The 23595-nt window shown below is 42.8% G+C and overlaps 1 protein-coding gene across 1 annotated transcript in view; it reads right to left on the bottom strand.

Moving 5' to 3' along the window:
• Window positions 1-23595, bottom strand: part of LOC147702954 (protein bicaudal C homolog 1-A-like) — a 344675-nt gene that overhangs the window by 168790 nt on the left and 152290 nt on the right. The window contains exons 4-7 of the mRNA XM_086931525.1: window positions 13665-13744; window positions 4849-5010; window positions 544-597; window positions 208-402 (exon numbers count right to left, since the gene is read on the bottom strand). Of these exons, the coding sequence (XP_086787651.1) occupies window positions 208-402; window positions 544-597; window positions 4849-5010; window positions 13665-13744 (491 nt within the window). The remainder of the gene's footprint in view (window positions 1-207; window positions 403-543; window positions 598-4848; window positions 5011-13664; window positions 13745-23595) is intronic.

The raw sequence follows: 23595 nt of genomic DNA, 5'->3' as shown, positions 1-23595 counted from the left end.
GGGCAATGGGTGGTGCAAGCTGAAGTGGCCTCATGACGTGGGCCTGGTCCTTATTTTTTATTACAAACCAAGCACTGGGTGAAAGTAGTATTGGAAAGGGTGTAGTATTATAACACCACTTCTACCACACGTCCTAGAATGAGGGCCGTTGCATAGAAAATCCTCCAATGTAAATATTGTAAAGTATTGCTTTAATCTGAAACCAACCTTCAGTGCGGCACAGTTCCCTTGGATCCCCTTCACAGAGCAGACGGTAGTCAAGAACTTCGAATGCTGCTTGAATGACACAGTCACCTGGAAGGACTGGCTAATGTGCTGGAATATTGGAGCATTCACATCCGGTGCGGACTGAGGAGCCCTCGTCACTGGAATCTCAAACATGAGAGTAACAGGCTGAAGCTCCTGGCAACAACACAGAAAGAAACTTTTAAAGCCATAAACGGGGTAGAGTTCGTGTGAGATGCCTCTCACTCTTAATTTAACATGCAAGATGCATTCACAGAGTTCTCTGAATATATGTTGAATTGTTAGGTTTTTCATTACCCTTATTTGTCTCCTGGCAGACTCAACACTCGAGGCCACTCCTGCGATTGAGACCTAGCAAAAAAAACATATGATTATTAAAACCATTGAAATAAATGAGTAAATATTGCTCCGCAAAATGATTACAGCTTTCAAAGAAACATTATTCATTGTCGTACTTCTGACTTCCCTACTTTCTATTTCAGAAATATTGTGTTGCAGACCTGCCAACTCACATGGTGTCATTGTGTGTCACAACATATCAGCTCCCTTCACTCAGTCACTGGGCGAAGAGCCCATATCACACAGTTGCAGAATAAAACGGGATGAAAATTGTGTTTCCAGCTCCTCTTTGGAGGTGTGAAAACACCCCAGGTCATTGGCGGCAGTCTCAGCAAGTTTTGTTTTTTTGGCTTTATTTGATGGACGAGGTCGGTAGGGTGTGCTAGCAGGACTGCTTCTTAAATAGTTCTCTACACAAGACAACACCTCTTCCAAGACCCCACCATCTACTCACATGGCAAAATATTTTTATGTTAGCAGGTCTGATGCTACTACACAGCAAAACACATCTCAGATATCTACACAAAGTGCCTCATTAAGGGGCTAATTACGAGTCGACTCAGGGGGCACAGCAGCAACGGTCTACCAACCACCGTATCACAACTAGGGCAGTCGGGCCACGGTGGGACCACCACAACTGCCAGCGCGGCGGTCTTGAGTCCGCAATATGCTTGGCGGGACAAGCATATTACGAGTTGCGTCTCCGCTGCGGTTTTCATGGCGGTTCCAGGTCCAAGAAAACCGTGGCAGAGAGGAAGCTAAGGGGACCCTACAAGGCCCCCTGTTGCCTCTGGGCCTGGGCTTGCATGCAGGGGAGCACATATTGTGCCCCCCCTGTGTGCATGCACCCCAGTACCAGCATGGCATGGACTGCAGCAGTCCATACGGTGCAGGTACTGATTTTATGTTCCCATAGGCACCGCCGTGGGAACGCCAAAGAACCATCCTCCAGATTAGGAGAAAACTCCAAATCTGGCAGGCGGTTCTACCACGGGTTAGGTGGTGCAGGCGATCCTGCTCCTGACTCCAAACTTGTAATCAACCCTAAAAGGTTAGTGGGGCAAACCACAGTGGCTCCCACCACACACAGTTTGCCTATCTCTTTTAGGTTTCTTTGCCTTTACAAATCTTTGACCGTTGGCCCATTTGCCACTGGACTTTAGGCCGTTGTACTTCAGAAGATCTGTTCTATTTAGAGATATACTGCAGGTGAATGGAAGGATTGTTCTTATGAAATAAATTAAATATATTACATATGTCCCATCATATCACAAGAACTTACTTACAAAAAATGCAAATTGGAGTCCCAATCGGATATTGATTCATGGAACAACATGTTAATACATGAGGATAAGAACAATGCTATAAAAAGAGACATCAATAAGATCAAGCATCATTGGAGTGCCTATTGTGCATACAGATAATTACTATGGCAGGAGCCCATTTTTCCAGAGTGTGCACATGAGTGTAAGTAATTATGCAATGATGATATATGTTCACTATCTTTGCTTCAATATTTTAGGCAATGTAATATTTAAAAAACTTGCAGTCCGTTATGAAATATGTTATGATATACAATTATAACATATTTAAACTGTTATTCTACATTAAGAGATGGGTATGCAATAGAATGGGTATCAGTGGGAATAGCCCAATATCTAGTAATGAACATTTTGGAATAACATGGAAGCTTTTGATTTGTAAGAACAACTAGTTTACAGTCTCCTTAGTGACCTGAATTCTCACATCAAGATGCTTTTCTGATGCAGGAATGATTTTTGATCTGTAAAATGGTAGTCTTGGGCTCCAATCAAGAATATTCTGGTTGCTGCGGATTCTGATTTATATCATTTTCATTTTTACTATACAGTCTTGCTAAAATGGAGTGTTAACGCAAAACACGTAGGCTGTTACCATAAATTGTGACATCGGAAATGTTTTAATTTGAAATATAAAGCTGTGACATTAGAAATCACTTCCAGTACAAAATTATGCTTTAATTCTTTGACTTTGTGTATATTCCGTACAAAAAGAAAACCTTCTCAAACCTTAAGCCTGTCTCAAAAGAGGTATACGTTTTTGGTGCTTATCTCTGTCTACCAATGTTAGTAAATAGGGATTTGCCTCAAAATCAGTGGCAACTGGCAAGGAATGGGGGTGGCGGGGCAGGGGGGGGGCGATGAGACAAAAGACAAAATAAAAAAAAGACTTACCTTTTGCCAGCAGCCGTCTCTCCCCTTTTGTCCCTTCACACGCCACTGTCTCCTCTGTTTCAATAGCGGAAAGAAAAGGAAGCACACAGGCTCCCGCCCGTAAGCCAATCACAAAGCTGCAATGCAGCCTTGTGATTGGTCTGAGCACCGTGGTTCGCCCCTCAGACGGGGAATGAGAGCCTGGGCATATTCCTCACCAGGCTCTGTAATGCAGCCTCGTGGGGAACATGCAAAGTGCGCATGACTGTTTAGAAGGCCTACAGGACTGGCCAAGCTGTCATGCAGATTTGGAGTGTGCAAACCACTCCTCCCCTTGTAACTCCAGCCCCGCCCCTCCCTAACCCACCCTGTAGTGAAAAATAAAATGATAATAACGGGGTTATTATAATTTTATTGTTCCACTGCACTGCTCTTAAAGCAGTAGGGCGACAATCCTCTGCCTTAGCGGAGGAGCCGCCACTGATCAAAATCCAGGAATGGTTGAATGAGAACGTCCAGATACCACCCATGGAGCGCCCATTTGACTCAAAGTAGATCAGCGTAGTACACAGCACAACTTTGCATTATTTTCTAATGTCAATTAGGATTTGCTTTGGAAAATGAATCCCAACACAACATTTAGCACTGGGTTTGTATTACATCTGTTTTGCAACCCTGGCACAAAGTGTTGATAAGTTTCTCCTTGGCTTCTTTGACTAACTTTCATGTGTTTTCCAGTTATTGTTTTATAAAGTAGATTGCATGTGAAAAGGTTAAAAAAAGATGCACTCTTCTCGATTTTGAGTCAATATCCTCTACTTTTGTGACGTGGAGGTCACAAGGCCATTTGTAAACCTAAGGCACAACATGCACTCAAGCAGTTGTGCCCTCACGCCGGCAAGGATTTTTCAAACACTGGGTGGGCCAATTCACTGCTCTAATTCCATTATCATACTCTTTTGGAGGAAAGGGCAATTTTCATCAAAATAGCCCTGTGGCTTTTTTAATATTCCGTCTCAAATGCTGTAATATTTTAGGGTAAGCTGAGCATTCTTTGAATATTGTAAAACAGAACAGAAATGCTGTAATTGATCCTATCAGCACAATATCGATACATGCCACCCTGAGACCAACACAAGCACAAAAATAAGGAATATAACTAAATATGCACATGTAATTAACCCCTTAAGTGCTGCTGTCGGCCATTGGCCGACGGCAACGCTACTTAGCTGGTGCTGCCGTCGGCCAATGGCCAACGCGGCCCTGCCCGTTTTGCGGAAGTGCCACACTTCCGCAAAATCGCGGGCGCAGTAGAGGGATTAAATCATCTTGTTGTGCTTAGCTTGTCAAAAATAGTTAACAATATACTTACTGACAGGGCAATTGATTGTGAAAGCATTTTTCACACTACTACAATAACAGAACTGCTGTATGATTGCGTATAATGCAGTCAGAAAACCAGTTCTGAACAGGCTGCACTGGTTTGCCAAAAGGGAGCAATGCCAGTTTTTGCATGGAGTCTAGAATGCTACTGCACCTGCCTGTCTAAAAAGTAATTTACACATATTTGTCTATTCAGTGACTTAGGGCCTGATTTAGAGTTCATATTCAATGGCACTTGGAATACGGCGGACGGGAAATCTGTCACACCTAACTTTAAATCAGACCCAAGATATGCTCATAAGAAGTGGTCTTGGGTTCTTCACCTGAAGTGAAAAAATATCAGAATACGAACATTTGAGATCAAAGTAACAAGATAGATTTTGAAAAAAATCCAGGTCTACTTTCTTTCCAAAAAGCTGCAAACACTTGGCTTTTCAGAAGTGATGTACTTATTAATATACCCTATTCTCTGATTCCTAGGCACTAAAAAGCCTCTTTTGAAGGTTGCATAACATCATATTGAGTTTGCAATATCGACCTGCAAAACTATTATATCTATTATCCCATAGTGGTTATTTGTTTGTCACGCGATATATACCTAGCATGTAATTCAGCATGTATATACTGTTTGGACATTCAATATAAATCCAAAACTATCTACATCGCCCCACCTGACTTCAGTACACACCTGGTTGCTTTTTTCCACATTGTTGTTGTTTCTGTTTGAGTCAGGAAAGTGGATATGGCATCCCGTGTCCTCCATGACTCGCTTGATGTTATTTCCGCCCTTTCCAATGACGTGTGAATGTTCGGTATGAGGTACATCCATTTTGAGTGTTACTTTGTTAACCTGAAAAAAAAGCTCAATTAAAAATGTTATTTCCTTTGGGCACAATAAACATTTTACTACTTCAATCCTTGCTGGAATTTTCAAAGTGAATGAAATGGGCAAGAGGACAGGAGTTTTTATGGTGCAAAGCAAAAAGCAACTGTCCATTAACACAAGTATCTTTCTACCACTTGTACTTTCTTTTTTGAAACAATGGGGCAGATTTACAATAACTGGCGCATCCCCAGGGATGCGCCAGGTATGGTGCTTCGCATTTCCGCCACCCATGGGACGCCGCATTTACAATGCGGCGCACCATGGGTCAAAAATGGCACAGATGCGTGACGCATCTGTGCCGTAAAGGTGCCGCATTGCTGGAGTTGCGTCGCAAGCGCGACGCAGCTCCAGCAATTCTTTGGGGGGCCCTATCTGACCAATGCTGCGTCAAGCCTTACGCCTGCCTCAAGCAGGTTTTTGACCAGCATTGGCCTAAAAGTGACTGAGTGAAATCTTGTAGATTTCACTCAGCCACTTTTAGGAGGCGTTCCTGCGCAGGAAGGCCCCCCCCCCTACGCCGGAACGCCTCCTTATGGCGCAGGGTTTTACAACGTGACGCATCTTCCAGATGCGTCATGTTGTAAATACCCCGCACCATGGCGCATGGCGTAAAAGAGGCGCAAAGGACTTGTAAATCTGCCCCAATGTATTCAGTGTATAACATGTTCAGGTTAGTTGGGAAAACATAACACTAAAATAATGTTTAAAAAAACTTTACAGCACCGTGTATCTTTTGTGCTTTGGAAATTGATCTGGTTGGAACCAACAAAATCTAAAATTACTCCTCTTCAGACTCATTTTAAGACATTTCCTTTCATATTTAATTGCTGCTTTTCTTGACCACGTATAGTGGAAGAATAGTAAATTAAACATGAAGGCCAATAAGTTGTATATTTTTAAATGTATACTTTTAGTTCCTACATGTCACTTCACCTACGCAAATATTCAATATTGATGTATGCATTTGCAATCCACACAGGAAACGAGAAGTCCTGCCAAGCACAGCCAGGAAGGAGAACTATTACTTGCATGCTGCCAAAGTAGGTAAATGCATTACAAACTAGCTTTAAAGCAGAAGATAATATACAGCATTTATCTGAGGGAATATCTGAGCAAGCATTTTACTCAATGAATTTGCTTTGAATGGTCCTTCCTTTAAATTAATTACATGCTAATCACAACCTGAGTCGCTCAAGGACATGAGGTCACCCAGCCGCTGTGCAGGAGGAAAAGTTAACACCAGCTGTCTGCTTCACCTGGGAAGGGTCAGCACCTACGTAGCGATTGGTGAAACTGCTTTGCACCTGGCCATACCCTTTTTGCAGGAAAACTTGAGTGAACCCCTAGTTGCCTCCAAGAAAATCAGGGGGCTTCAGTGCCATCCTCTGGACTGCGAAAATCAGGGAGGTAAGGGGTTCAAATCCCACTCTTGTGTCTTGCCCATCGAATCCATGCCCCTGGATCAGTGGGCAACTCTGGTGCTAGAAATATCCAACAATAATTGGTGCCTCAAGAGTTTCAGGGCTTGGACCCCAACTCATCTCCTGGAGCACCACTGAGATCAGCAAACATTTTAAATTACAGAGACAGAGACCGTATGCTGCAATGGGCTCAGAAGAATGGCGATCCCAGGTTTGAGGGTCGAACCACTGGATTCTCCCTGGATTATACAAACAGTCCAGGTCCAGTGAAAATCATTCTTAACTGTGAAATAAAAGTTGTGAACGCTGAATATTAGGTACATGTTATTGTTTCCGGCAAAGCTGGGTGTGGTTCAAGGAGAGCGGACACATTTTCGACAAGGCTAGAGGATGTTTGGTACTGGTGGAGAGTGGACATAGAACAGCCATACCTTGGAAATCAAGCGATAAGCCAGGAGAGTAAGGATTGGACCAGACCAAGTGGACCAACAGAGAGACGGAGGTGGGGTATGACATAGATCCGGCGTTGTCCCCACATTGCTGTTCAGACACTGTGGAACGCTGTAGGTCGACGTCCCTGGAGATGGCCCATAGCTTCACCGCTGATGAGACACTGAACAGCACGTGAACCAGTCATGGGCCCGGCAGGAAGAACATCTGAGCAGCTATAGAAAGCAATTTTTTGCCTTAGGCTGTTAATTGTAAACACAGGTCTTAGGCCCACAGATTTTGTAGTAATTTCTGTAAGTGACATTACTGCTGGGTTAGCTTGGGGATACACCCAGAGTTACGTATTGACTTGAAGAAAGGTAGTCTGATCATCTCTAAGGCTAGGAGGCTGTGCTATTTTGGGACATGCGAGGCAGGGGAGTTGATGCAGACTCACAAACACAGTATCAGATTGTGTGTAAGATATTGGGACTGTAACTCAGAATTTTGGTTCAGATATAGAGTGTCATTTTTGGTTAGAGAGGCTGGGGAGTTCAGTGCTTCACAACTGGATTAGAGTTCAATTGGGCTCACGTGACATGGTGGTGGCGAGACTCCCCTCTGTAACTATAAGCTAAATATTTAGGTTCACTGGATTCTATCAAAATCAGAGGTTGCGTTCTGAAATGTTGAAAAGATGGGAGGTAAATATCTCACTTGTAGTTCCTATGGGGAATTATCAGGGTCACATGGTTCAGGGTGTTTACCATGGGAGAGCTGGAGGGGTAGATGATTTTCGGTTTTGCTGGTAACTTTATTTTTCTAGCTTTATATCACAATGATTTAAATTACTGGGCAATGCAGATGTAAGAAGGGGGTCTACAGCGAATCTCTTCGAGTCACAGTTTATAAAAGAAAATGACAAACAAATGCAGTGGGAAATGTAGAGGTAATATCTTGGAATGTTAGGGGCCTACATGATTATTCCAAGAGATACAGAGTACACCTACCTTAGACACCATAAGGTAGGACTGTCACCCCCACAGCAAACCAACCTGGTGGGTATAGTGGCAGATAAAGTACTGAAAGAATTAAAAGGGCAGTTGTACTCTTCCACATTCTCAACATACACAAAGAGGTTTCCATTTGGATAGTTCCTGGGGTACCATTCCATTACTGAGAGATCCATGCTGATGTTGCTTGTAGATATATATTGGTATACCGGCTGCTAGTTGGGACAGAAATATGACTGGCAAATATAGGCTTATCCAATAATTATGGCAAAGCTTTCTTTTAATGGTATTAGATGTGTTAGCACCATTTGTACAGATCCCCTTTCTTTGGGTGGAAAATTATAACTGTATAGTAGGCGGAGATGTAGACAGGTCACTTACAAGGCATCATACTAAGTCAGGCATGATAGGGACAATTAAAAAAGTAATGAGTCGAGTGTACTGCATAGGCACCTTGAAATCACTACAAACTAAACAAATGAAATTCACATTCTACTAACTCATACACAATATGTGTAGTAGATTGGACAAGGTACGTTGGGGGGAAATATACAGTCTGTGAAGCACCTGAGCAGGTTCCTTTTGGATCACGCACCTCTGTGGCTCACCTATACTTGGGCCCAATGTGATCCAGCTGTTCCCATTTGGCACTTTAGCTCAGAAGCCCTCAAGGCACTACCTTCCCTGCATATATTGCATCTATAATCGGTGGACACTTTGAAGAGAATTGGAGAATGTCCTCTACATGGGCAAATGAATGGGATGCCCCTAAAGTTATCCTGAGGGGGGAGTTCCTTAGTAAAATATGTGGTACCAGACGCCAATTGAAAAGGGATATAAAATATCAGGAGGAGCACTTGGCTCCCTTGCAGGCATATTCCCTTGCAAATCATGGAGACCCACACACTACCAAGGACATGCTTTAGGTAAAACGGAAACTCTGGGAAACTCTGTGACATATGGGACACATTAGATAGGTTTACGGTTTCCTCTTCTGGAGAATAAGCAGAAATTGTGCAAGGACAGTGACAGGCCATGGTAGTTCATTGGCAGGATTTTAAAACGGCAAACACCCACACCTATGATCATGGCGTTAAGAGGGAGAGATGGCCTTGTGGCAATGATATAGACACGAATTAATAGCATTTCACGCTAATAATTAGCAAACCTATGTTAGCAAGCAATACAAAATTGAGATACAGAATTATAGATTTCCTGAATAAAATGTAACTCCCAAGTTCAGCAGGGGGATTAGACTGCAGGATTGGAGGAGGACCGGTGCTTAAAATATGAAAGAGTGTCAGTGCCCAAAGCTCTGCTCAGAAGCCCATGACTGATGCATTTAAAACGTCTATACACTGAATACTAAAGCTGGTAGCATTATATCCACCACCACAGACTCCCTACTACTTTATCTCACTCTTGCCGGTTCCTGCTTTCTCACTGCATGATATTTTTTCTGTCTTTCTCTTCCTCCATCTTTCTGATTTGAATGTTTTTCCCTCTTTTGCACTTCGTAATTATCTGAGGCAAAAAATAAGTGCCAGTCCCTAAAAATAAGTGCAGTTTGCCCCCCACCAGAAAGCACTGCTTCAAACTAAGCAATGTAACAAAAAATAAGATGATGTGGAGCAATAAATAACGAGCAAATTCCAAGCAGGAAGAACACAAATTAGTTCCTACTTACGGGTACTCAGTCCCTCAGTATTATTCGTGCTTATCTCTATAATAACATACCAAATGTAAATCAATTATAGAGCAATTTCTTACCATTTTTAACAACATTAAAAGGATCGAAACCATAAACACAAAACAAATAGGTTTATACAATCACAATTCCTTTGTACCCATTCTTTCTAAAGAATGGATGCTAAATATAAGCAAATGTTTTTCAACCCATCCGAAAAAGAGGTAGTCCAAAACACACTCGAAGGGGTAGATCAACCCCCCAACACAGGCCAGGTGAGTGTGTAGCTAATTTCTTTATGTGACACTAATGTTCTGTCGGAATCCTCTGCTCTGTAGGGTTGACGCGTTTCTACCCACGAATTCAGGCAAAGTGTATGTGATATAGTGACAAATGAGGAAAGAAAAGAAAGAATGATAATAAGTATGTTTATGGGTGGAGGGCAAGCCTTGAGCAAGATGGCCCACACTCAGTGAGGAGCTCCAACTCCTGGCATGATTTTCATCACTGCCTCTTCTCTGGAAACCGCGACCTCTACTTAGCCAGTAATCAGCATTGGATGCCATATGCATCCTGGGGTATTGGTACCAGCCCTCCGCTCCCCAGCATAATGGTGAATGTGGAAGGGACCTCTAAGGCATCTAGGTGAGCTATCAGGCAGGTAGTATCTCTCTAAAGGAGACCGGGAGCCGCCCAGATCGCTTCTCCTTCATTGACCACTGCTGCCACTGCAGGGTTCGTCCATCTCCCCGCAGAAGCGTGGGAGCGAGCAGATACAATATCACAGTAATCTACAGTGTGAGGCCACCTTGATTTAATTGTGATTACCCATGCCATAAGTGAGAGAAGCTAGAGCCTACTCCTACCTGCGACCCCATTCACTGTTACTCATGCAAGCTCGCTGTTTTCTTCCTGTGGCCTGCCCGTGGTTTTGGGAAGTGCCATTGTGATGCTCAGCGGCCCGGTCACTGCTGGATGCTGAATGTTGAACCACACAATGTTACAGGGCCTGCCTCTATTCTGCCCTACCGGTGGCCCAGAGTGTCATTTAGGGTGCCAAATGCTGGATGATGCAGGGCGTTTCCCTGGGGAGTATTCCCTCTGCCCCAAAGTGATTACCATGGATAGCCCTCTTAGTTGGACCTTGGTGCCTGCATGCTGTAGAGGAGAGTCGGCCATTGCAGGAACACATGCAGTAGGGACAGTCATGCTGCATCCTGGGACAACAGCTTGGGCTACCTGACCCATTAGATTTCTGCCGCATTATAAACACAGTGAGGGAATGTTGAAGGGGAAGTTGACACGTCAACTTCTCTTTAAAGACAATGTTCTGAGGAAGGACGCTAAGAAGGCATTCAATGGTATAGAGTGGGAGTTCCTATTTTTGCACCATGGAAAGGATGGGTATAGGCCCCGATTATTCGGCTAGATACAAATGGCTGCATTTGATTCCTACCGCCCAAATAGACTGTGGGAGGCCATGGTCCAAGGGATGCGACGGGGTTGCCCGCTGTCCCCACTCCTGTTTCTTAATGCCCTGGAATAGCTGGCAGCAGCCATATGGCAAAAACGGACATATTAAGGGCATCAACACCAAGACAGGCCGGATAACATTTTACCATATGCTGATGATATTTTGCTGACCCTCAGTGACTCGGATTTCTTTGTCCTTTCTCTGATCTCCACTATTGACTCATTCTCAATTCCTCAGACTAACAAATGAATGAGTTGAGGGGGAATGTGTGAAACAATGTCAATTTCAGATTTTCCAACATAGCTATGACTTTAGCTTTACCAGGAAGGGTTCCAGATTGAAGTACATAGGAATTCTGGTCAATCGAGGACTTAATAACATGGTGTCAGATAATATACAGCCCTTTGTAACCAAAACTGTCAATGATTTGTGATGGTCTGACCTACACATTTCTTTATGGGACAGAATACAGATAGTGAATATGGTTCAATTATGTCCTTGGCATGCTACCCCTCCATATACCAAAAACAATACTTTGCTACTAAACAAATGCATCAAACTATTCATTTGGGCGGGCAGAAAACCACGGCTCAAGCCAGCATGACTCCACGCACACACCAGGGTGGGAGGGCTGTGATTACCAGAGTTGTATTTTTACTATCTCGCTCATCGCCAATCGCAGCTTGTACACTTCCTAGTGGCCGATACCTAGCGACACACCTATGTCTGCCTTGAGCGGGCCATAAAGGGCCCCACCACACTTGGGCATCAAGATGCGGCACTGATTGCCTGCCGATGGTGAAAGCGATGTAGCAGATTTTTAAGGCTGCCCACAGAATTGTGGGCGCTGATGAACAGTTGCACACAAATAAACAGCTCTGTTAGACCCCTGCCATTCAAAATGGACATCAGGGGATCCTGGCCACAATAAGAGGTGGCCAAAATCCAGACAATTTGAGATCTCGTCTGTGCTGACGGCTCCATTAATTCCTTTGAATCGCTTTGCACTTAATATGGCCTCCAGCATTCTCAACATAGGTGTTATATTCAACTGTCATGCTGACTGACAAGCGCCCATAGCTCAAGCTCTGGACCGCCCCCTGGTTGCTGATTCAGAAGTGCTTGTTTGCATGGGGGAAATCTCAAGGTGTGGCCATAACTTGTATCAGATTCTTATTAACAAACATTACTCAGAGACTACACAGGTAGAAACTAAGACCTATTGTCGGAAGGCACCAGCTCTTCAATACACAGATGAGGACTGGACTTCTGATATGGAGTACCACGACGGCACTCTTAGGAAAGTTTGATTAAAATTCATATATTTTAAAATGCCGCATAACTGGCACTGGTCTCCATAGAAGCCGAAAAGGCCGTGTTGGCACCAGACAATTTTTGCTGGCAATGTGCGAAACTGGAGTGCGACATAGTGCACGTTCTCTCGTCCTGACCTTGCATACACGCATACTGGCAGACCGTTTGGCACACATTGCATGCTACCATTCACTGTCATTTTGAGGAGTCAGCCAAACTGGCTCTTTGAACGATCTATCTGACACAGAGGACACATCTGCATATTGGCGCAGATGGATGGCGACAGCAGTTATAGTGGCGAAGATGTGTGTCCTTAGGCATTGAAGAACACCTGTTGCACCTAAATACGAGGAATGGATGGCAGAACTTTTCAGGCTAGCCACATATGAGATGCATATCTATAAACTACAGGGGAGGCTGTGGATACCCATTCTTACATCTCGCTGAGCCTCAGGCTACAGATTTGTGAATGCAACGGTGACGGATACTGAAGTCCGATGGGAGAAGTGACATTGTGGAGAAGCGGCTTCGCGAACTTCACCCTCCAATATGGGCGGTTTGAGAACCCCCTATGGAGTTATGCATCCACGCCCTACTCCTGCACTGCAGATCCACAACTTCCCTTAGGAGACTTTGCCATTCTGTTCCACTCAGATAATGATGCTGGCAGGCAGTGTTCATATCCTTGGGTTTTATGGCTACTAACTGCAGGTTGCGGGCTCTGGCTGGGTGGGTGTGTGAGGTACGCCGTAGCACATCTCGGAAATAGGAACCATAAGACCTGCTGGAAGTGATAACGGAGGGGTTTGTTGACAGAGAAGGGTTTTGTTTGGTTGCATACTGTCCTCATTGCTACAATGTGCAAATCATATGTTCTGAGTACAGGGGTATGACGAGAGATTAGGATGCCCAAAATCATATTTGCCGGATTGTTACATGGGACCATTCATCTGCACTGTGTATGTTTTGCGAAATGGAACACAATAAAAGTTTATAAAGCAAAAAAAGTATGTTCATCCACTTGGTATGCCTGAAACGGATACGGAACACCGTACATATGATGTCAAGTTATTCAACTGAGTTTACAAGATCATTTTGATTGTTTGCGATCAGCCATATCTCTGGGACTTTTGGGATGTTTGATTGCTTAATCAGATGATGCTCTAATTTGTGAATTATGCTGGTCAGTGCGAATGTCTGTATCTATGAAATCAAAATAAAGTGTAAAGAAACTTAAAATGAAATGTATTTGATCAAATATAATTCTAGGTAAAACATACCTTAGTTTCAAGCACAGATAATATCATTTTCTTGGCTTCTAGTACATCTTTCCTTTTTCCTTCCACCTTCACAAACGGATCTCAAAAGAAATGAATAATTACATTTGTACTCCATTTTCAATATAAAGTTAACATGCTGGTGATGCTTTAAACATTAATTATAAGACTCAAAGCAGTTAGAGTTACTTGCATTTCAACCACTCTCAACTCGCATTGTGAAACATGCAGTATCGAATTTATAAATACATCAAACTTTCCAAAAACACTTGAAAAGAGAGATCTCTGCAAGTCACATGCGGAGAGGACAGTGCTGCATCCAGAAATGGGTGTAATACACGTTAACATCCAAAATGGCTAAAAATAGAAATAAATGAAAATGAGCACAAAAAGACAGGAAGTGACCAAGTGGTCATGGTCACAAAAGTATTAACCTTCAAATTAACCTATCACAACCTCCAACAGAACACAGAAAACAGACTACGGTCTATGAGGGAATCCCCAAGACCAAGGCAAGGTATCAGGACTCACAGTGCCTCAAAGGCCACACGAACGGCACAAAGACACAAGTTATGGAAGGCCAGAGTCAATATCAGCGCAACAGCTCCCAATAATTTCGTCTTATTAGTATTAAATGTCCCCAATGTGATTCAAACTGATTGGAAGAGCAGCCCCCCAAACTTTTCCGGTGCCAGGAAAGCCCCAACAAAAGTCAGAGTTCAGTATTTGTCAGCATTATCAATGAACACACATCAAACGTTTAGCTTAAAGTAATCATGACGATTTTTTTTTCTTGAATTCATCTGGCCTCTAGCCAACACTCCAATTCGAGCATTGTCGTCCTCATGATTAAGCATGGGCAGAAAATCGGTTCCGCTCGCGGATTTTGCGGATTTTCGGTAAATTCGCAATCTGCGAGATTCGCGAATTTCCCGCAAAATCCGCGAGCGGAACGGATTGGGTCAAAAGTTCAAGCTGACTTTTTGTAACTATTTTAGAAGGGCGCCGGCAAGCTGCCAGAGCCTCTAAAATAGTTACAAAAAGTCAGCTTCAACAGGAGCACTAATAGATAAAGTAAAGCAGGTGCTAGAGTTGAATCTCAAATTCAGTTACACAATCATTAATCACCCCAAACTTGGGGTGATTAATGACTGTGTAACTTAATTTGACCTTCAGCTCAAGCACCTACTATACTTTATCTATTAGTGCTTCCTGTTGAAGCTGACTTATGGCTGAGGGCAGAAGGGCACAACGTGGGACAGAGGGCATGAGTTAGGCAGAGGGCAGAAGGGCACAGAAACCAGTGGGGCAGAGGGCAAAAGGGCACAAACAAGAGTGGGGCAGAGGGCAGAAAGGCACAAAAACAAGTGGTACAGAGGGCAGAAGGGCATAAAAAAACGAGAAGGTGGCAGTGATGAACCAGGCAAAAAAAAACCTGCGAACACGCAAAGCGCCCAGCGAATACGCAAAATTCCCTGCGAACACCCGGGAACATGCAAAAATTAAAAACCCGCAAATTCGCGCGAATTCGCGAATTTTGCAGATTGTGAATTCGTAAATCTGCAAATTCACGGATCGCGAATTCGCAAAATTCGACCATGCTTACTCATGATCATATTGACAGCATCATTATAATGGAGTGAATATTATGAGTTTGAAGAAGTTGTAAGCATGAGGCCCTGAGGAATTCTTGGCAAAAGAGCCTGAAGAAGCATGTGTTGGCTAGAAGTAGGGTGAATTTAAAAAAAATGTAAGTACTGATGCGAACACTACAAGCAAGACTTTGTACGTGTGTTCCTTGATTGTGCTCATATATAATGAACACTGCCAAATGGCACAAGACTTCCACTGGCCAGAAATCCCAGCATATGTGAAGGCGTGGAGGGGAGGTGTTTTCCAGAGTTCCCCCAAACCTGATGAGGACAGAAGAGAGAGAGAGAGAGAGAGAGAGAGAACAACATGTGAGTGATAATCCCCTTCATTAATGGGCACAACCGACATATACATCACACTGCGCCAGAAATTAAAATTGAAATCCTCTTAAACATAGTTAGATGGACTTTTATGCTGCGTCCACAAATTTTCTGACAATTTTAGGTGCTTTAGAACTAAAGATCAGTTTCATCTCGAGATTCCTTCTTTTAATATACTTTGAGTCTGATGTAGCGATTTTCTCTAAAATCAAATTAAATTGCTTCAGTCGGAGCGGTGTTAATTAATATTATTATATATTTTATAAAGTGCTTGGTTACACCAGCCGGTGTGTCCCCGCGCTAGTTGCTGCTGTTGTTTCTATTAGCGTGTGATTCTCATTGTGGAGAGAGGACCTATTTGGAGCATTGAGGTTTGGGGAACAGGATTGTTTTAAGTTCTTTACGGAATATAAGCTCAGAGTTTTCCAAGCGTAGCTTTTCTGGCAGCTTGTTCCATAGACTAGCAGTCGAGGCTCTAAAGGATTTCCCACCCATTCTTGCTCTTTTTACCTTCGGGACCTGGATTTTGTTGCTCCTCAACTGGACCTGGTCAACATATACGCTCAATTTCCAGCAACATTTCAGAATTAATTGAAAACTATGTTAGGCTTCACAATAAAGACTGACAAGTATTACAGTGAAAACCATGAAGGCTTATTGAAAAATTAACTACAGGCATTAGAGAAACAAAATAAGTGGCAACACGTCACTCTGTTTTTTTGGACCCCTTGCTCCACAAGGATGGCAGAGTAAATTACTCCGTCTCTCTGATGGAAGTGCTGCCCGCCAAATTTAGAAATGTCTACTGGCTCAGTGGATATTTCAAGCATTGAGAGGAACTGCCATCGAGGTTGTTCCTTTCAATGCATTGTAAGTTTCACGGGCAACATGAAAAGCCGTCCTTCAATCTTACAATTATTTACATTTATTTTCTCAAGGTGAGATTTTCTTTTTCAAATTAAAAAAAAATCAATGTCCCCTCGCCATGGGAGTTTTCTCCCATGGCGAGGGGGACATTGATCACTTTTCAGTGTCCCTTACTGCCAGGGATTTTACTGGCGGTGACAGGCATTTATAAAAACCACTACATGTGCACCCATCTAATTAGCTCAATCCATTGGGCCGTCGGAGGAATTTGACCATGGTGGAGACAGAGTGGCCTCCACCATTGTCAAACTATTGTTCGCCCAAATTTAAATCTGGTGGGCAGACTATTATGTTGGTGGGGAGGGAATTCTGTTGCCACGGAGTTTCCACTCCATCAACATATAAATTGAGCCCTAAGCCATTTGTCATCTAAAAGCAGCTAAAGCACAGGATAAAAAAGCAAAATATGAAATTACAGAAAAAAGTGTTTTTTATGTAGGAACATACAAAGGACACTTTAGATGAATACAACTGCATTAGGACCTCATTTACTAACCCAATCAAATTAAAGAATGAATAATACAGTTTCTAGAGTCACATTATTCAAAGCTTTCCTACAGATCCACATCACACAGTTCCCATGCCCAGTGCTCCTTAGTAATTAGTACGCATAGTGCTACCATTGTGGTCCAATAGGTGAGACCTTAGAAAATTCTCATTTTGCTAACATAGCATGAAAACCAAATGAGCATGAAAACCAAATGAGAACGAACCATCATGTTTTACACGAGAAAGTGTTTCAAAACAATGTTTACCAAATAGCTATTGTGTGCTGCGTGCATGGTGTGAAGTGGACAGCGAGAAGGGGAAGACGGCTGCAGACAGCATCAACCCTTTTAAAATCGAGGCCTACATTTTCAATGTGAAAATAAACATTGCTTCTCAACAGAATACCTTGAATCCATTATAAGTTAATTACGTTGTGTTAATACAATTATTCATTTTATTAAATATTATTTTTCAAGACTGTGAAGCAGCCTTTCACTGCCTGGAGTGCTGATTCTACTTTGGCTGAGTTTGTGAGGATCTAGATCATTTGTCCTTTCAAAGACAATTTAAAAATTGCCTTTTTAAAGTACAATGTGCCACCGGATAAAGTATCCTTTTTTATTAATGTTTCTAGATGGTTCCTTTTCATCGAGCCCCAGAGCAGGGGCGAAATAAATGGTTTATATAACACGATCCTATTTGTACCTTTTATTGTAATGTTCAGTTTGTGTCTGTGGCACTTTGTTCTATCATCTTGGGTCTACACAATAGCTGTACGCCTTTGGATAGCAATTTCAATAAAATTGAAAAATTAAATGAAGATATCATTGTAATTCCCCATACTATGCAAATAGATTTGTGCCATTAAGCCTATATATAAGCTTTTCTTACTAACGCTGTATTTTGTGACCCATGTGGATGAGTACAGGAGACCGCTGAAGATGCTTCATGTGTTATTGTTGATCTTCAAGAGAGCACATAGCTGTGTGGAACTGCGTGTGAATCCAGATGTACCTCCATCTGTGGTTATTTTCCCTTCAGCAGGCTTTCTGCAGACTGGCAGTTGTTGGTGGCTCCTTTTTTCTTGCAGATATATGGGCAATTTAAGCTGTACCCATGAGAGAAAGTTTGTTCACTGCTTGTGCTCTTCCTCCTCTGAGCATGTAGTGTAGCTGTTCTCCCATGTGGTATGCAGGGAAGGGTGCACTGGAAAATAGTATTCCCTTTAAATGACTTGTTGCACAAGATGGTGAGCCCTTGCATCAGACCATAAGACACTCCAGTTCTTATGCCCTGGGAGCAGGTACCTGTACCTGGAACAACCTTTAAGAATTCTATCCTAATTTTATTTTTTAGCTGCAGTTCACCTTCTGCCCAGAGTCCTTCCTGGAACAGTGCATTATCTGAAACGTCTTCCCTGCCCTGGCAGCCACACTATCTGATCTGTCCAAAAACATCTCAGCTCTGCTTGGGATTCTGGCCTGTGATATGCCAATGCACTTATGGCTGATACGATTTTGCATGCTCCTTCTTTCAGTGCGTGATACCTGCAAAATAGCTGCAAAGCTGTCCTTGTTCTGACGGTCTGAGGTTTTAGATTGTGGAGGTGGAACATTTGTTCGGATTGGGACCTGGCTCAAGTTTCAAGTTCACTTTTATTTATGCAATGGCACTCCGAAGAGATCCACATAAAACACTTTAGGAGATATACATATACTCATAGCACACATAATATGCATAGAAGCACCAATCCACATTAACTCTATCATACTACAATGAAAAAAAAAATAATATAGATTCACGCATTAACGGACTATAGGGCTTCCAAGACCAATCGTAAAAAACTGCAGGTATATGATCAGTACTAAAATGATATAAAACAAATGTTTCTTTACTAGGCACATAAAGTGACTATAGTGCTTCCAAGACTGATTGAATAGATAACTGCACATATATAATCAGTATAGCTTTAGAAAACACTTACAAAAGTTAAATATTCTATAAGAAAACATTTCATTAGAAAGCGCATAAAGTGACTGACTGTAGTGCTTCTGAAACTAATCATATAGATAAATGCCGGCATATGGGCTCAACTATGTTCGATGATATAATAAAAGCACTGGACAGGCGAAGAGAATATGGTTCAGGTTTTGGATCCTGTTATGGCATAAATTACATTCAAAGGAAGTTCCATACCATTTGGTAATTATAAGATAAAGCAGGAGCATACCAAACCTCAGCAATATCCAAAAGTTTCTCAACCCATGAGGGAAATTCCAATGAATGTATGGTTGTGCTCTATTTGTGGTGATGGAGGCAGTTATATGCTGAAAACCCTTTTTTTAAGGCACGCCCACCCTTGTCCAAGTGAAAGCTTAGCACCTACGTGGCCTGTTTTAGGCTAGCTTTTAATTATGTCACTGTTAGAGTAAAGACAAGTCTGGGATCTAATTGCAACTGATCAACAGCAAAGTGAAAATATCTATAAACTAATGACTTATCTTTTTTATTGTTGTACGACAGGCACACAGGGCTAAACCATGCGTGCCTGTATAACGCTGCCCAAACAACGTATGCGTCTGAACAACGCATTTCTTTACCATGCATGCCTTTACTACGAATGCCTTTACCATGCAATTTCATGATAAAGGCATGACTGGTAAAGGATTATGTGTGGTAAAGATCACAATCCAGCCCCTCTGCCCTGAGCCCTAAAAACTAGCCTGACCCCTAAAAACTAACTCGAACCACCCACCTGATCCCTAAAAACTATACCGACTCCTCCCTGTACCCTAAAATGTACCCCAACCCCACTGAGCCCTAAAAACTACCCCCAACCCCCCTGAGCCCTAAAAACTAGCCCATCTCCTCAGCCCTAAAAACTACCCTGATCCCCGAGCCCTAAAAACTACCCCGACCCCACCGAGCCCTAAAGAATACCCCAACCTCCCCTGAGCCCTAAAAACAACTCTGGCTCTCCAACCCCAGCCCTGAAAACTACCCTGACCCAGTCAGTAGTAAGAAAACTTTATTTGGTTAATTACAACCTTAAAAGTATACCCTATACATAAAATTACTGTTAAAACTTGAACAAGATCATATTAAAAACATGGCATTTGTACTTCCCGTAAAATAGTACATTCCTTCGTACTAAATACAAAACTACCCCTAGGGGTAATTAAGTCAGGTAATTTCCATCAGCATCAAATCAATTCCAAAGGTTCCAAATCACAACGTTAACCTTTACATGTACAGGCTCATCCTCCCCCCATGAGCGCCGCCTAAGATATTTACTCTGAACACTTTAGAAACAACTTGACTTTACACAAAAATTTCCCCATAGCACAAGCAATATCTAGATACCTCATTTCAGCTATAAAGCTAGCAGCTTGCATCCTATTTCTGATCCTGTATTTTTTAAAAATCGGACATAAAATTTCTTTTCGTAAATCTAAAAACATCATACAATCTAGTAAAATGTGTACAATATCGCAGTGGGTACCCAACCCGCAAGTACAGGTTCCATTATTATTCAACATAAAATTTTTGGCTTCCTTGTTCCCATAGCAGGGGTTTATCCCCATTCGCACTTTTAGGACCTCACGTCTTAGGCGGTAGCTGGGCAATCTGTCTAAATAGGGGTACTGTTGGTTAAGTTCCCAGGCCAGAGTCATATATGACACAGAAACTTTCTGCGAGAGATACTCTCTATCATATGTGCGGGACGTCTCGGCTCCCAGTGACCTCAGTTCCTTCCTAGCTATATGTGGATGACTCAGTTCCGGGCATAGTTTTAAACCCAACACACCATAGGCTTCACTTAGTGTGGCTCTTGTTTCTTTCGCCCAGGTCAGTTCGCTAGCGACAATTTCCCTTTTACACCACTGTGAAATTTTTAAGTGCTCTCCAGACCCTAGGCGCTGCCAAAAGCGGATTAGTGCCATACAGGCAGTTACTGCCCAGGAGGTAATTCCCAGCTCCAGTCTTGCAGCATGTACCATAGAAGATTTAGGCAAAGAGAACAGGTTTTTTAAAATATTTCCCTCCTCTTTATCCCACCCTTTTTTCCCACTTAAATAGAGCACTTCTGCCCCATACAGGAATTGGGGGGGACCATTGCTAGGTAGGCTTTTATGACCGGCCTATCTGAATTTTCCCCGTACACACTATTAAATCTTTTTAGCCCCTTCACAGAGGCAGATGCCCTCATTTTGAGAGCCTCCAGATGGGTATACCATTTAAGGTCACTCTTAAACCAGATTCCCAGGTATCTGTATTCGTTCACCCTTTCGAGTGGCTTTGTATCCAGATACCACAGGAAGCTAGTTTTACTCCTACCGAAGCATAAAATTTTAGTTTTATCCATGTTCACTGTTAACTTTTTATTCCGGCAGTATTCATTGAACATGTTTAATTTCCTCTGGAGGCCTATCTGTGTCAGGTCCATAATCACTAAATCGTCCGCGTATAGTAGGCACGAAACATGATTTCCTCCCAATTTTGGACTCGCCCCTTTAACCTCACTTAGTTTTGCTGGTAGGTCGGCCAAAAACAGAGAAAAAAGCAGTGGGGCGAGTACGCAACCCTGCCTCAAGCCATTTCCAATCTGGATCTTCCCAGACAATCCACCCTCCTCTTCCAAGATTATCTGGGCCCAGTTTTCTGTGTGTAAGGCTTTTATAATGGCCAAAAGGTCTCCGTGTAGATTATATCCTTCCAAGGATGCCCATAACTGCTCCCTACCCACAAGATCGAAAGCCGCGCGGAAGTCCACAAAACAGCAGAATAAATTACCCCTCTGTTCTATCGACTTCCGCGCCATGGCCCAGAGAGCAAAGCAGTGGTCCACCGTCGAATGCCCTTCTTTGAACCCACCCTGTTCTGGGGGTACTAACTGGTTATCCTCTGCCCAATCCTTTAGCAGGCCTAGGATTACCTTGGAGAATACCTTTTCCCCAATATCGAGGAGATTTATTAGTCGGTAATTTTTTGGGGAATTTACATCACCTTTTTTATGAACAGGTCTAATGATTGCCCCTTTCCAACTTTCTGGCATGATACCAGTCTTTAATATCCCCTGAAACATATTTGAAAAAAACTCAGCCCACCATTCTGAGTTAGTTTTTATGATAATTGCTGGTAAATTGTCTAGTCCGGCCGCTCGGGTTAGGTTTAAGCCAGCTATTACATTCCTAATATTTCCTGAGGTGAAATGCACTAGTATGTCATCCCTCACTTCTGGCCAGCTTGATGAGATTATTTCCCCTAGATAGGCTACCCACTTGGCCTCTGGGACGGAGCACAGCATGGATCCTGCCACCTCACCCGTGCATTCCTTAATCAGTTTCCAGAATCCTTTAACATTTTTTTCTTCAATAGTCTCGAGTAAGCTCATCCAACATTTTTCCTTAAATGACCTTTTTTTATCTCTAATGGTCGTCTTATATTTTAATCTTAGGTTTTTTAGTTCTGATGATACCCTGACCCTCCGAGCCCTAAAAAGTACCCCAAATATCTCTTGAGACCTAAAAACTACCCCAACCCTTAAAAACTACATACCCCCTAAAACTCAGCCACCGCCCCACTTACCTGATCACGTCCTCCCCTGATCTGTCTTCTTCCTGTGTCCGGCCATCTCAGCAGCTAGACTGAACACCGCCTGAACCACACACACGGGTGGTTAAGGCATATGCATGGTTAAGCAAGCGTGGTTCTGTATTTGCAGGGAAATGGCATGTGTGGCTCAGCCCATGTTGTAAAGGCCTTTCTCAATATGGGTCTTTTCAATCTCTCTTCTTAAATAGCGGGACTACAATACTTCCTGTCCAGGAAGGAGGAACTCTCCTAGCAGTTTTTAAATTTTGCTCCAGAGAGATGGTTTATGTTTTATAGCAGAAATTGGGACTTCATCTGGCCCCATTGCAGCAGAGGTACGCGCCCCTTTGAATAGCCAGTTCAATTTCTTTAACTGAAGGGGGGTCATGAGTCTGTGTACCCATTTCTAGATTGTCTCATTCACCCTCCTCTTCATTTGCTGTATGCAGGTTAGTGATATAGTAAATCCAGCTAGCCTTCTCAATGGCCAAGGGATCTAACTCTTGACCCGCAACCTAACTCTTGACCCACAACCTTCAGCTACTAAAGTCCAAAAGGACCTCATCTGTCCCTTAACTGATGCCTCTTTCGGATCTACCCATAGCCGATCACACTCCTCTCTTTTTAGACGAGCCCTAAGCCAACTCCTTCTCTTTAATAGTGACACCATATATTCCCTGTCAGGAAAATATACCGTGTATTGTTTCCTGACTAAGGAATTTATTTCTCTATTCAGCAGAACAATCAGGAGGGGAGGTGGGCTTAAAGATACTCTTAGTTGATTTTTGATTAACCCTTGCTAATAGCTGCTTCATAAAATTGGAAAAACGTTTGAGTTCATCAACCACCCACACATCTAGATTTTCAAGTGTGGTTTCTACTTTGACCATTAATTCAGGGATTCTCCTATTGTCCCTCAGCGCCCTTCATGTTTTTTTGTCAATTTGGAG

Source organism: Lissotriton vulgaris, chromosome 7 (assembly GCF_964263255.1).
Source record: "Lissotriton vulgaris chromosome 7, aLisVul1.2, whole genome shotgun sequence".
NCBI lineage: Eukaryota > Metazoa > Chordata > Amphibia > Caudata > Salamandridae > Lissotriton > Lissotriton vulgaris.
This window is presented reverse-complemented; position numbering and strand designations above follow the sequence as displayed.